This window comes from Tursiops truncatus, chromosome 16, assembly GCF_011762595.2.
Source record: "Tursiops truncatus isolate mTurTru1 chromosome 16, mTurTru1.mat.Y, whole genome shotgun sequence".
Classification (NCBI taxonomy): Eukaryota; Metazoa; Chordata; class Mammalia; order Artiodactyla; family Delphinidae; genus Tursiops; species Tursiops truncatus.
In genome coordinates, this window is record NC_047049.1 from 13086557 (window position 1) to 13100507 (window position 13951).

General features: G+C 55.7%; 1 protein-coding gene across 3 annotated transcripts; it reads right to left on the bottom strand.

Annotated features, from left to right (window-relative positions):
• Positions 1–4007: 4007 nt before the first annotated feature.
• On the bottom strand, positions 4008–10639 carry EMX2 (empty spiracles homeobox 2). Of its 3 annotated transcripts, none has more exons than XM_033841967.2 (3): positions 9801–10639; positions 7694–7878; positions 4008–5473 (listed from the first exon to the last, which is right to left on the bottom strand). In XM_033841967.2, exons 1-3 carry the CDS (start codon positions 10204–10206, stop codon positions 5306–5308), a joined length of 759 nt encoding a protein of 252 aa, XP_033697858.1. In that variant the 5' UTR covers positions 10207–10639; the 3' UTR covers positions 4008–5305. The 3 variants fall into 3 exon arrangements, with proteins under 3 accessions (XP_033697858.1, XP_033697859.1, XP_073650015.1); XM_073793914.1 differs by having other exon boundaries at positions 5338–5473; positions 7575–7878; XM_033841968.2 differs by lacking the exon at positions 7694–7878.
• Between the last annotated feature and the right edge of the window lie 3312 nt (positions 10640–13951).

Sequence of the window (13951 nt, forward strand, 5' to 3'; positions counted from 1 at the left end):
GCCTGCCGCTGCTCTGAGGCGGCACCCAAGTAAACCAAACGCTGATTGCTGGAATAAGAAGGGCCGGCCTGGGAAAATGCGGTTACCAAAAAAAAAAAAAAAAAAAAAAAACCTCTGCTGTTTGCCAAACTCCGGAGCGAGTGGTGCGCTGCGAAACAATAACCGAACCCGAGCCTTCTCACTAGACACACACGTCTAGATCCCGAGACACACACACATATGCTGCCCTGCTGCCGGCATGGACGCCATCACAGGGGACCCCCACCCAAACACGGAGAAATGTTCCCGCCAGTCGCACACTCGGAGGCCATTCCCATCCTCTGAGAGCCACAACTGCAGCCGGCTCACAGCGACCAGACGCTCGCACACAACTTCTTCACACAATTGCATTTCTGCACCTTTATAAGCACTCTAATTACAGCCGCGCAGCTGCACGTTCCTGCCCTAACTCAATACAATCTAGATGCACGAGGAAAGCTGGACACCTTGACACTCACAATCTACACAAGTAGCCCCGGCCTCTCAGCCTCTAACGCACGCAGTTAGCACAATTAGCACCTACACATCCTGACTGAAATCCTGGCTCAGACACACAAACGTTTCACAGACCTCACTGGTACACTCAACCTCTACAAACCCACAAGCACAGCCTCTCCCTAACTCACATCCACACCCTTAGTCCGACTTGCAATTGCCCGCATGCGGGGAGCCTAGCCCAGATGCCCCCAGCCGCGGCGCGGGGCCCCGGGCGAGGCCTCCGACCCGCCAGAGTCCCTCCCCAATCGGCCTGCGCGTCCGAGACTTTGTTCCCTGCGACTCGAGGCGGGGACGGGGAGGAACCGAGGTTTCCAAGGCCGCGCGCAGGCCCGAGCCCCCTTTCTGCCGGGCCCGCTTGGTGCGCCTCTCCGCCCGCCACAATCCGCCCCTAGCACAAAAGTGGCCCGGCAGGTTCCGGGCCGCCGCCAAAGCTCCCGCTCGGGCTGCGCTAGGCTGCCGGGAACAGAGTTGGAGTGAGCTGGGGGCACCGGACACTCAGACAAGAGGCAGAAAGGAGTAAGTACCCGGAGGTCCGAAGCTTTTCCCACCTCAGGAGTTTCTGGTACCTTGAACAGAGCCCCCCCCCCACCCCACCCCTCTGCCCACGCCTACCTGGCCCTTTGCTGCGCTGAGGAACTGGACCCCAAATGAGACACGCACGCGGAACCCACGTGTACCTCTCAGGAAGGAGAATGTAGCCCAGGCACACTTGGGTTATACGTTCCGTTTCACTCTCTCAGGGATATGCAAACTGAGAACCCAAGCCTCTCGGTCAGGCGAACGCATAGGGAAGGCCCACAAGTAATCAAGAAGGGAGTAGGTCATGGATCAAACGTGTAACCTACATCCCCATTCGGGGTAACAGGCAAGACACAAGGCAACATGCGTGCAGTTCCATGTGTAGGGAGGAACGCAGAACCTGACCCTCGATGCCCATTGAACCCTGCCAGGGTCATCTAGGCCTGGCACCCATGTACCACGAGGGAGGACACAGACCTGCGGCACGCAGCTCCCACGCTTCCCTGCCCAAGGGGCTCCAGCCCAGCACGCGCGCACTGTGACGGGGACGCAGCCACAAGGCACACGCGCCCCGCACCCTGCCCCGCACCCCGCGCCCAGATAGTCATCGTGGGATGGCATCTCGCAAATATTTATATTCCTCAGCGCCACGGCAGCCCGCGTCCACATTAGACGCTCTAATCCTGCCACTTTAAATAGATGAATTAATAAAGCAAACGAGCGGCTAATAAGCTGACTGTCCAGCCTTTTTGAGGCGGGGGAAGGACTCGAAAGTGCGCCAAATTTGTTTGCAGTGGATCAAGGCGAGCCGCCTCTGCTTCACTTTCTTTATCTTAATTCCGACTTGAAAAGATATAATTATCTAGTTTGAACAGAGCTGCTATCAAATCCTTCTTTGGGCCGGGAAGGGGGGCGTTGGAGTGGATTGCGGCTCTCTGAGCCGCTCCGTGCAGCCAGAGATAGCGCGTAATGAAGATGTGGCGGCCCGAGATACAAAGGGCATTAACCTCATTAGCATGAAACCTTTTCTTCTTACCATTGTGGGACCCTTTCAGCCGCCTAATCCCCCCTATTTTCAAAGCTTGGTTTGTAATAAAGCTTTTAGGTTTTTTTTTTTTCCAAAGCTAATAGTATTCTCTGATGATTTTATTGCTGTTACACTACATAGGACATTTACAAAAAAAAAAAAAAACCATCACCCTCCCCCTTTTCTTGTACTTAAAAAAAAAAGTATATGGTTCTTGCAGAAGTAAGCCTTTTATCAAGATGGGAAATTTTCTTCAGGAAAGGCTAGTCTGAATTTTAACAGGTCTGTGCTCTGTGTTTGAGGCATTCTGGGTTTGGCGAAGTGGATAGAAGGAAAAGGTAACTTGCTTAAAAGAAAGAGGTGCAGCAATGCTGTAGCAGGGACTGCAAAACACTTGGGAGAGCTCTTGGTCACAGAGGTCCCGCTGTCCAAGTGACTGGAAACCCCACTTGAGTTTCCAGGATACACAGGACAGCACCTGTCCCTTCGAGAGGCAAGCCTGTGTCCCCTCTCGCCCCAGAATCCTCGGGCAGTGGAGTCTCCCCGACTACACCCACACCTTCCCAAGGAGTCTGCGTGGAAATGCACCATAAACAGCCAGGGTTCTCCAGAGAAACAGAGAGGGAGAAAAAGGAGAGAAAGGCAGAGATAAAGGGGAAAAAGAGGGAGAGAGGCCAAGAATGAATTCTACTTTCGAAGAGAGGAGGGGAGGGGAAAAAAGAAAGAAAAATTTCCATAGTGCCCTATAGTCCCCACACGTGCATGGAATGTCTAATCTTAACTTTTCAAGGCAGGATGTTAACAAAGCTTGTATTTTCGCCCTGCATTGTAACTTGGCCTTATCACAGTGTAAAGGGTGGGGAGATTGTCCTAAATTATGTCCAGGCAGCCCCCCTGGATCCGTGGATTAAGAGATTAAAGGAGACCACTGGGCAAGGCCTCCTCTTTCCCCTTCATATTCCTGGTATGATAATTGCTTAAACTGATTTGCACTTTCACAAAAGCTCGCAGGACGCTTTGTAGCTCGAACAGAACAGACGAGGTTTCTCTATCAATGGAAATAAAACTGATTAATGCAGCCTATCAGGATAAGAAGCAAATGAAGCATGCAAAAACAACCTCGTACCCCCAGAAGGGGGAAGGGGGGGAGAAAAGCTAAGTTTCCTCCAAGACTGGGTACAACTTTTTCTTTAATGTTAAAATTGAGAGTTGAAGGTTTCTCAAAACGCTTGCCTTATAAGGCTGCTGAGGCCCTTGGGCTCATCCCCTCACCTTTGTCAGATTGGGGCCAGAGAGAGGAAGGAAGGAAGGAAGGAAGGAAAGAAGGAAGGAAGGAAGGAAAGAAGGAAGGAAGGAAGGAAGGAAAGTAGGGAGGGAGGGAGGGAGGGAGGGAGGGAAGGAGGAAGGAAGGAAGGAAGGAAGGAAGGAAGGAAGGAAGGAAGGGAGGGAAGGAAAGGGAGAGAGAGGGAGAAGGAGAATAGTGCTTTGGGGTTTGAAGTCAGAAACACAGTTTAAAAAGTCCCAGGATCCTGATTCTGCTAAGTGTTTTCCCCAATCCTGGGGGAATACTCGTCAATGCATAACTATATATGTCCAGTTTTTTAAATAACTAGAGGTTAAGAGTAGTAGTAGTAGTAAGGATTTTTAACCTGAAATTCAAATTAAGCTCCCTCTTTAGGCCGTGCAGTGGGCAGAGGTCTGGATGGAAAACTTTTCTCCCATCCCTTTTCTGAAGGACTTAAGTTTTCCTAATCCTCTCCCTTTTCCACCCTCTTCTCTCTTTAACATGCCCGAGAATCCATCAGTCTGGCCCTTTTGTGGGTGGGGAACCTGGGCTTCTTGAGCCTAGTTGGGGAAGGACCACACTCAAAGAGATACTTTTCTCAAGAATTCACTTCAATTTCCCAAGACAACTACTCTGAGGGCATATTGATAAATCTTTATTGACAAAATATTGACATTGACATACTTCTTGGAAGTATATAGTGTGTTAGAATTCTAACAAATTAACACAGAACACAAAAATATTTACATTCTGGTATAGAAGACATTAAGGAAGCATTTGTCACTCTCTTTAGTAAGTCTATGATCTTGGAATAGAAACTCAGTGCTTGAAAACTTGCTGCCGTGTTCTTGGCCACACTTATCATCCCTGCTAACTACAGTCCTTCAGTCTTTGCAATAGATAGATTGAAAGTTTGGAATGGCCTTTATTTACGGCAAATGGTTGAACTCGGCCAATACCTTCAACCACTAAAAGGAGTTTAGTTCGTGGTTTTAAGCCTTGGGATGTTAGGAAAGGAATGTCCAAGAAATAGAATTAATTTAGGGTTTTTTTTTTCCCAGTACAAGTCCTGACTCCTCTTGTGGGCACCCTCCCCCTCCACCCCCAGCCCCCCATCCTGCTCCCCATTTCTCTGAAAGAGGATCGCTATCGCTGAGCCTACTTCATTTAGCTTTTTTCACAATCACTTTGACGTCAGAAGGTATCAAAAAGTGTTTACAGACTGCACATTTCTTGCAAAAAAATCAAAATAAAAAGCACGCAGAACCTGTCTTTAAAAGGAAAAGAAAATTACAATTCACTTTCTGTCTTAAGACACCATTCGCCCAACAACTGCTACATGCAATTCAAGTTTTTGAACAGGTGTGGGATGGGGCTGGATGTGGAATCCCAACGGTTATTATCACTGATTACTTTTAAAGATTGGGGAAAAAAACACTTCGAAGTGCAAAATAAAAAGTCCTGTGCCTGGTTGGGGGTTTTCTTTTATCATTATGATTATCATCATCATTTTTTTTAAAAAATCGGACTGCGAGATAACCGGAATACCTGCCAATCATCTTGTCTCGCTGGTTTGGCCTTTGACTGACAGCTCCCCTTGTCAGAGCGCCTTCGGCTTTGCCACCTTTGGATCTCTCTCTCTCTCTCTCTCTCTCTGTCTCTGTCTGTCTCTCACAAGCTGCCTCTTCAGACAAGGGTTGCGTGTTCATCAAGGAGCCTCCGTCCTCTGCCATCTCGGCGCGGCCTCGGATCGGGACCCCGCGCTCTTGCCGCCCAGCGTCTGCGTCGCGCCGCCCCTCTCTCTGACTCCCTCTCCCCTTCTCCGTGAATGTGTGTGTGGTTTGTTTTTGTTTTGTAGGGTTTTTTCTTCTTCCCCTCCTCTCCCTGTCTCTGTTTTGCTCCGTGTTGTCCGTTTCTGAGGGGTTCTGTTTGTGTTTTTAATCGTCTGAGGTCACATCTATTTCCTCGGGACTCGCCTGCTTTGTGGCGATTCTCCACCGGTTAATATGGTGCGTCCCTTTTTTCTTTTGTTGCGAATCTGAGCCTTCTTCCTCCAGCTTCTGCCTTTTGAACTTCGTCCTTCGGTTCTGAAACCATACTTTTACCTGCAGGAGAGGCAGATGGGGCGCGTTATAGTTCCTGCACAGCGCCCTCCTACCTCTTCCTCTTTTGCCTGGCCCGGACCTGGGACTGAGACTACGAAAATCCAGTACCCCAGCTGCGTGTCCTATTAGCCGACCTCCCCACGGCCTCCCCTCGGGGAACAGAGCTCCTATCTCGGGGCCGGAGAGAAGGCTGGCTCCCTCCCCTTCTGGCCCTCCTGGAGCACATTTCCCCTGGCCCCGAGGCCCAGAGTGCAGAGTGTCCCCTTCTCACTTTGTCCTGCTCGGGACACCCACATCCCACTAAGTGCAAAAGCCTGGCAAACACTGGGAAACCCCTATAAAATTATAAATAAGGGAAAATTAAAAGAGACACATCCCTGACTCCCTCTACCTAACTAGTGCAGGGAAGATCTCATTCCCACTGCTGCAGCTCCTGCAGGGCCGAATGTGCTTTCTATTTTCTGCCAGTTTCCCACAGCCGCTGCCTAAATATAGCGCCTCCTCGGCAAAGCCTGGGCCCTGGGTAGGCAGTCAAGATTGGCCTGAGCTTTCCCCTCTCTGCCCAGTACTCTTGCAGGTGAGAGCAGAAGCAGTTGTGTGTGGGGGGGGGGTGCTGGGGGAAACCGGTGGGGGGGATGATGGGGTGCACAGCCCTGGGGACCAACCCAGCTGTATCTTTTCAGCTAGGAAAAGAGGCTCAAAAGTGAAAGCTTCTGAAAGACCGTGAGATAAAGGGGAAGTAAGAGAAAAACTGTGAAAGAGAAGGGAAGAGCCCCTCAGTCCTCCTCTTGAACAGCCCCAGGACAGTCCAGGGCCAAGCTCTCACCCCATCACATCACTTCCCACCAGGGCGGGGCCGGCAGCCTGGCCTCCTCGGAGCGCTGCTAGAAGTCTGGGGAGCAGTGAGGTGGGGCTCACACGCTATCCCGACCAGTCCCTGGGGAAGCTGGTGATGGGGCCCCATACAGTGACCAGACCAGACAGTAACACTGCCCAAGCTTCTCAGCGGTGAGGTACAGGTGAGGAACATGGTGATGGCTGCACCTCCCATGCCACCAGGGCTGTCCCATGCTGCTAGCAGCACCCCAGGCCCCTGAAGTCCGCTCCGCTTTCTCCTTTGAGTCGGCAGGCCCAGGTCCCGGCTTGCTCTCCCCGGATGCCCCCAATCCCCCAAAGTGCCCCCATGAAAAAGCCGAGCTGGAACACGGCTGAGTTTAATTTGCTTTGAGTTTGCTAATTGAGGGGGAGGACGGTTCATTTCTCCCCGGCGCTCGCCCAAGGCGCGCGTCGGTGCGCTCGGGGCTTGACACGCACACAAAGGCTCCAGGCAGCGTGGGCAGCGAGGCGGACAAAGACCACGGCCGACTCGGCGATCCAGGAGAAATCAGCCGGGCCGCGCCTTGTGCCGGGCCCCGCACCAACCCGCGAGGCCCTCCTCGGTTTTGTCCGCGGGGACGTTTTAAAACAAAAGCCTCGACCTCTTTGCGCCTCCCAGGAAAAGTGTTACAACTTAATCTGCCCGAAAATGTTACTGTTTGCCGGGAACTTTGACCCCGCCCTGAGGCTCCGCGTACAGTAGCGCCTACTGTAGCCCTAAGCCCCCTCCTCGCCCCGGGGCAGGCCAGAACCTGGCCGCCTCGGGACCCTGTTGCGCAGGAAGGGTCTGCCCCCTGAGGCAGCTCCTCTCCCGAAGCCTTCTAGCTCTGTTTCTCGGATTTAGGGACGCACCCAGGATGCCGGCTCGGCGGTCTGACTCTCCGATCCCCTCAAGGGGAATAACTGGAGCCGTTGCTGTGAGCCTTGAGCCCCCGGTGCACAGAGCTCGCCCTAACCCACTCTCAGCTCTCTCTCCAGCCTAGAGCCCCAAACACCCCAAAACCCCGCGGCACTCTCCTTCCTGGATCCCAGCCGCGTACCCAAGACTCACCGAAAGTCTCACCGAAAGTGCAGAGGTATCTTAGCCAGGAGCTGCAAGGCCAGCCCAGCCGCACAGAAGGAGCAATTCAGCCCGTCTCCGCCCGCCCCACCAGAGCCTCGGGCGGGTCATCTCCTACAGTCCCGTGCTGGAGCCCAGGGAAGCCAAGAGCACCTCAAAACTTACATATCCTGAGCCCGGGCGTGGAACCAGCTCCCGGACTGTTTGCCGAAAGCCCTCCGCACTTTGCGGGCTGCGTGTGTCCAGAGATTTGGGATGCGGTTGCCGCGCCTGGGCCCGCTCACCTGAGTTTCCGTGAGGCTGAGGCTGTGCGCCAGCTGTTTCCTCTCTGCGCCCACCACGTAGTGGTTCTTCTCGAAGGCGTGTTCCAGCCTCAGAAGCTGGGACGGGGAAAAGGCGGTTCGGATCCGCTTCGGCTTGCGGGCCAGCGCGTTGTGCAAAAGGAAGCTCTCCGGACTTGTGTCGTTCCCTACGGGGGACACAACAGAAGTCCCATTAAAGGGGGCTGTCCTGGCCAGGTCCGCGCGCTTCTCCCGAGCCGGGCTGACCCGGCACAGCGCTCAGGGCCTCCGCGTACGTAGCCCGTGCGGCCCGGCCCACGGGGACCCAGAGCCCTCCACACGCGCGAAGGGAACACCGCTCCAGCTGCCTGGCCCGCTCCGCCGGGGCCGTAGCTGTGCAGCACCCAGCAGCAGCTGTCCCGGCGGGTCGAGTCCCAAGGCTCCTGACCTCTGCGGGCGTTGCAGCCGCCCGGGCCCCACGAGCCTCGCCACTTCCGCAACAGGCGCCCGGGACAGAGGAAGGGGCGGCAAGGCAGGGCCCGGGGATTGGCGCCCTGGACCCAGAGAAACGTCTGTCTCTTCTTTCTAACCTCTGGTAGAACTTTGCCCCGGGGGTGAGGGGCGAAGAGGCGACGAACCGCTATCCTAGAGTTTTCTCGGGGACTTATTTTTAAAGTACTTAAGTCTTTCTCCTCCGGAAAAGTGCAGAGGCCGGGCGTGTCGTTGCAGCCCGGCCTACACCGAAATCTCGCCGGCGGGTGCGCAGGGTTTCTGCCGCCGCTGCCTCCCGAGGCCCCGTCCTCCCGCTGCCCTGCTCCAGAGAACTAGGAGACTCGAGCGAAGGCATCGAAAGCCGGGGAGTACGGAGCTGCGGTCACCCGATGGAACTGTCCGCGGCCCCAGAAGATCCTGGCTACTCCAGGCCTGGCGTGGGGACCAAGAGCGTGGCTGCCAGAGAATGAGGAAAGGGAACCCTAAACTTTTCGAGCAAAGCCAGAGAGTTTCGGATTCACTCCTTAGGGTGGGGAATCGATTCACCAAAACCCAAAGAAAGACAAACCTACAATCCAGGCAGGGATGGAGGCAACTCCGGTCTGGGAATAAGAGTAAAACGTTGTTTTTGTTTGGTTTGGTTTCTTTAATTATGGAGGACGGGAATCTACCCCATTCTAGGCTCTGGCAGGAACGCCAAGGGTTAATGAATGGGCAAGCCGCTGGGTATTGATCAGCGGCCTCGGGAGGTAGGTCTTTTCCCCGCTCGGATCGCTAAACTAATTACTTGCCCCTTTTTCTGGAGTTTTAACTCTCCTTCCACTCCCACCCCCACCCCACCCCCCCCCACACACAAATCCAAAAAATAGCAAGAAAGGAAAACACCCAAACAGATCTCCTCCAGCCCGTCTTCCGACCCGGTTCATTTCTTTTAAAAGAAAAACAAAAACCAGACCGAACCTGCCTTCGCCGTGGCCGCTCGGCGCCCGAATTGAGCAGGTCACGGCGAGAGTCCTGAGCCTCGGAGGCTCCTACCCGCAAGGGTTCCCGCCCCGCCTGAGCCTCCAGAGTAAGCAGGATAAAACAAACTCCCAGACTTTGCTCTGGGGACGCGAGGGTCTCTTCGCCGCCGGAAGAGGGTCAGAGACCGAGAAGCTGCAGGTCTAGGATGCAGGGGCGCGGAGTGGATGGTAAACAGGGTCGAACGCAGTCGAGAGCGAACCTGGTGGCCGGGCCCTGTCCGCGCCCCTCGGAGCCAGGGCGGCGAGGGCATCGCCGGGAAGACAGAGAACCCGGGGACCCCCGCGGGCCACGGATTCCTTGGCGGCCGGCACTCGTAGCACGCTAGGAAAGCCTGCCTCGACCCGAGAGCGTTCGGGGACAACTCCTCTGTCTGCGCCCTTCTCTAAAGGGTCAAGCGGCCGTGGCCAGACCCCAAACCGGCCGCAGCTCGGAGACTAGGGACCGTGCCCGGCTCCTCGCCGCCCAGTTTCCAAACGCGGCGCGCGGGCGGGCGAACCGGAGGAACCTCCATCCAGACCTTGCCGGGCGCCCACCCAGAGCAGGCCGAGGGCAGTGCGGGCTGCAGAGCGCTGCAGCCCCGCGACGTGGCACGTACCTTGGAAGCGGTGGCCCAGATATCGGTAGCGATGGATGAGCCAGGGGTAGAAGGTGGACGGGTCCCGCTGCTGCGAGGCGAAGAGGGGGTGTGGCGAGTGCGAGGAGGGCAGGGGGTGGGCGGCCAGGGCGTGCGGCGGCGGCACCGGGTGCACGGGCACGGCCGGGTTGGGCGGGTGCGAGACCGCCTCGGCGAACACCAAGTCCGGGTTGGAGTAGACGCCCCTGCCGGCGGCGGCGGCGGCGGCCGAGTGGAAGCCGTTGAGGAACGGGTTTATGGGGCTGGAGTTGGCGTAGCTGAGCGCCGCGGGACGGATGGGGTCCTCAGAGCGCGAGGCGGGCAGGGGACTGTCCTTGGCCACCAGCGACTCGATGGTGAAGCAGCGCTTGGGCGCCGGCTGGAACATGCTGCGCCGAGGAGCGGGCGCCCGGGGCTCCCAGCTCCCGGCGACCGCGGCGCGCTGCCTCCGCCGCCCGCTGCCCGCTGCCCGCGGCGAGAACGGACGAGAATTGGGGACTTGTTTGTTGGGGGTGGGGGTGGGGGTGGGGGTGGGGATGGGGGTGGGGGAGGAAAGGGAGAAAGAAAGGAAAGGAAAGGAAAGGAAGAAGGAAAGAAGGGGGGAGGGGGAGGGAGAGGCAACACCGAGGATCCCGAGAATCTTGCACCAAACGCGCCCAACCTGGAGAGAGGGGGAAAAATCCTTCCAGAAGAATTTGCAGGCGTGGATTGGGGTAATTTTTTTTCTTTTGTTTTTCTTTTCTTTTTTTTTTTTTTTTTTTTTTTTTGCGAGATGGCGTGGGGGGGATCGAAGTTAGAGGCGGGAGGGGGGGAAGTTTCTCGGGGGAGGCAAAAAAAAGTTTTCTCTCCTCTGCAAAAGGCGGGCAGGGCGCCCTAAGTCCAAGGACAATCCATGGAAGTGTTCGCTTCTTCACAAGTTGTGCAAACGATTTGTTAGTTCATGAGCCTAATTAGTGCGGGGATCACATAAACAGCTTCCTCCGAAGCCTGGTAAATGGCTTGATGATTGGTCGCTATTACTCGCCCTGAGGTGGAAGGGGGGAGACTCTTTAAAGTGCGTCAGAAGGAGGCGAGCGCCTGGGAACCCGGAGGCCTGGATCCAGGCCGAGAGTGGAACGGAGTCGGCGCCGCTGCCTCGGCCGTGCCTCCTGCGCCCGCCAGGCCGCCCGGCCTTTCGGCGCCGTCGCCGCGCGCTCCTAGCTCACTTGCTCCCGCGGCGCCCGCGGCGGCTTCTTCTCCTCTTTCGCCTCCTCCTCTTCCTTTGGCTTCTCCTCCTCCTCTTCCTCCTTCTCCTCCTCCTCTTCTTCCTCCTCCTCTTTCCCCACCTCCTCCCCCTCAGCCACCGCCTACTTCTCCACCACCACCATTCCCTCCGGGGCACCCCGGTCCCTGCAGAGTCCCCGAGCGGCGCCGCCTTTGCTGCGGCCCCCTGGATCCCGAGCCTGCTGAGCCCGAGCTGGGGGGACAGACGGACACACTGATGCACATATTCCTCGCGCCTAGCGCTATGCCGCTGCTGCCCCCCGCGGGCGCGGGTCAGGGGAGCTGGAATCGCCCCGGGAGCACTCGAGGGTAAGCGAGCAGGGGTTGGTTCCCGGCGAGGGCTAACGGAGCCGTTGGGTTAGACCAATTCCCACCCCCAGCGAAGCTCCCGGAGGTTTCCCAGGTGAGGAGGGAGTCTGGCCGGGGATGGGGGTCCTCCGACCACGCGTAGCCTCTAGGTCCCAGGGTCCCTGAGTTCACGATCCTTGACTCGGCCCGTTCGTTTCCAAGCTGAGACCGGAGTGGACGACCCTGCCCTGGCGGTGGGCTTCCAACTTGCCCACAGGCTCTCTATTTTCCTCTCTGGGAGGGTGCTCATCTCTTTCCCCCAAACAGCTCTTTTGGGAACTAGGGGTCCCAATATCTGGGAATGGGGGTCCAAGGTCAAGGGAGCGGCTGATGTGATACTACTATTACCGTTACGTTGTCGTTATTATTTTTGTTAGTGTTATCATTCTTATTATTGCTATTATTATTATTATTATCATCATCATCATCATCACTATTTCTATTATTATTCTGCCATCTGTCGTCCTAGGGGCGGGTTGCTGTGCAAACTCAGGGCTTGCGATTAGGGAGTGAGGATCGCTTCTCCAGTCCCAGGCCGTGTCCGCATTTTCGTGCTTGCCTTCGGTTTTAGGATGATTTTAGGGCTGAGTTCCCTCGTCCCCATTGGCTCATGCTGCGGCATAATTATGATCACATCCCCCAGGCTGCTGGCGCTGCTCTCTGTTTATTGGTGGTTAAAGATCTATTATCTATTCATCAGCCGCCTCTTTTTTCCTCTTTTTTTTCTTTTTGCCAATTACATTCTTCTAAAGTGAAGTACCAGCAGGTATTTTGCACGTTTACAATTAATGATTTTTAAAAAAATCTGGCATCCTTTAAATCTCTTACTTGGAGGCCCATGTCACTTCGCTTAAGGATGAAGAAATGCCTGTGTTTGGTGATGAGGTTGCCGTGAGACCCAAAAAAATGTCGATTGGGAGGGGGAGAAGAGAGAAGTCCTGTAAGTCAGGCTTCAGTGCCACCAGATTCATCAGTCAAAGGTCCCCAGGTCTGGGGACATGTGCCCTGCTTTCCCAGCTACCCTCTCCCTGCCCTAGGGTCTCCCCCGTCCTCTGTGGTTTCATCTGCTGTGTATTTATGTTTGTGTCAATTTCTTCTTTACTCCAGGCATAGTCTGTGTTGGGGGTGGGGGGGGAGGTTGGATGGGAGGAGGATCCAAAACCCCTTTCGGAAAACACTCCAGGCAAGAGAGGAGTCAGGAGTGTGTTTTCTGGTGTTGTCTGGGCACCTGATCTTAGTGAGGACCCAGCAGAGATCATGCGTGCTGCCTCCCCCAAGCTTCCCAGGGCACACACACATACACACTTCCACACACGAGACAGGCATGGCCCTCAGCTCTATACTCACGCCCCAAGAAGCCTGCCCCTACCTCACGCTTCTGCTCTCTGACTCCAGCTCTGGGCAGGGGTCTTGGCTGGGTTTTCACCCTTAGCGGGTTCTCTCAACCTTGCTTTGTGGCATCCCCCCATCCTTTTCCCCAGGCCCAAGGATACAGGGTGCTCGATCCAGCCTCTTGGGGTGGGTTGCATTTTAACTAGTATCTCCCTGGGTCCTGAACCATGGACCTCCAAAAATACTGTCCCCGATTCAGAAATCCTTCCCTCAGATAGGCTGTAGGGACACAAGCCCCACTGTGCCCAGGCCAACAGGGCGCCTGAAGCCACCAGGAAAAGTGGAAGCCTTTGGGCTGCGCTAGCCAGCCAGTCTGGGGTGGAGATGGAGGTCAGCCCTTGGTTCCCAGAAAGAAATACCCGATTTAGGTGGGTTGTAGATCCCCGATCCTGGAGCCAGTGGAGGAGGACCCCTTTCTCCATGGAAGGAGTTCCAGGAGGGCTGGAGATTCAGGCTTGCCCACAGGCCAGGCCTTCCAAACTCAGCCTTAGACTACAAGTGGGAAACCGAGGGCACTAAAAGCCCCACCCTGGCTGCAGGGCAGGGAATGACCACTTATTGCACGGTCAGTATTAGTGATCTTGGCTGGGGGTATGAGAGTAGATGACTTCGAAGGCAAAGGGGCTCCATGCAGGGTCTGGGAGGTGGGATGAGGCCCGCCATCGTGTGAGATAGTTTCCCCTCTTCTAAACTCTCAGGCGGAGCACTAAAGTGTTATTGGTACCACCTTAAACACTTTCTCCTGTTTTGACCAAGATGTGTCTGGAGAGTGTCCTAATGAAGTGAGCAGTCTGGAGCCCAGACCCTCAGCCTCCCTCCCGAGGCAGGGACAGTCGGCCGGGGCAGAGGGCCCAGGCTGCTCCCAGTGTCCAAGAAGCAGGCCACCCGCCTCTTGCAAACTGCCATAAGGGGGCCAGCTTTACCCCCAAAGGGCTCTAGTTATTGGCAGGTGGGCGAGGCTGAGAGAGTCTGGTGGCTGCCTTCTTGGCGGCAGTGGGACACGCCTGTTCGCCGCTGGCCCCAAGCCTCTCCCGGGCCCCCACGAGGAAGAAGCGGGTTTCTAGCGAGTCAGGGGCCGCACGCGGAAGCCCTGGAAGCGGAGTAATCTATGCTAATTCATGCGCCGGGAC

Bases quoted from the DNA above. Each gene is read 5' to 3' on its own strand.
- EMX2 (XM_033841967.2), bottom strand. From the start codon at position 10,206: ATGTTCCAGCCGGCGCCCAAGCGCTGCTTCACCATCGAGTCGCTGGTG. The intron at 7,879-9,800 runs GTACGTGCCACG...TGTCCCCCGTAG, and splicing joins TCTGGGCCACCGCTTCCAAG to GGAACGACACAAGTCCGGAG. The intron at 5,474-7,693 runs GTGAGCGGGCCC...CCTCTCCTGCAG, and splicing joins TCAGCCTCACGGAAACTCAG to GTAAAAGTATGGTTTCAGAA.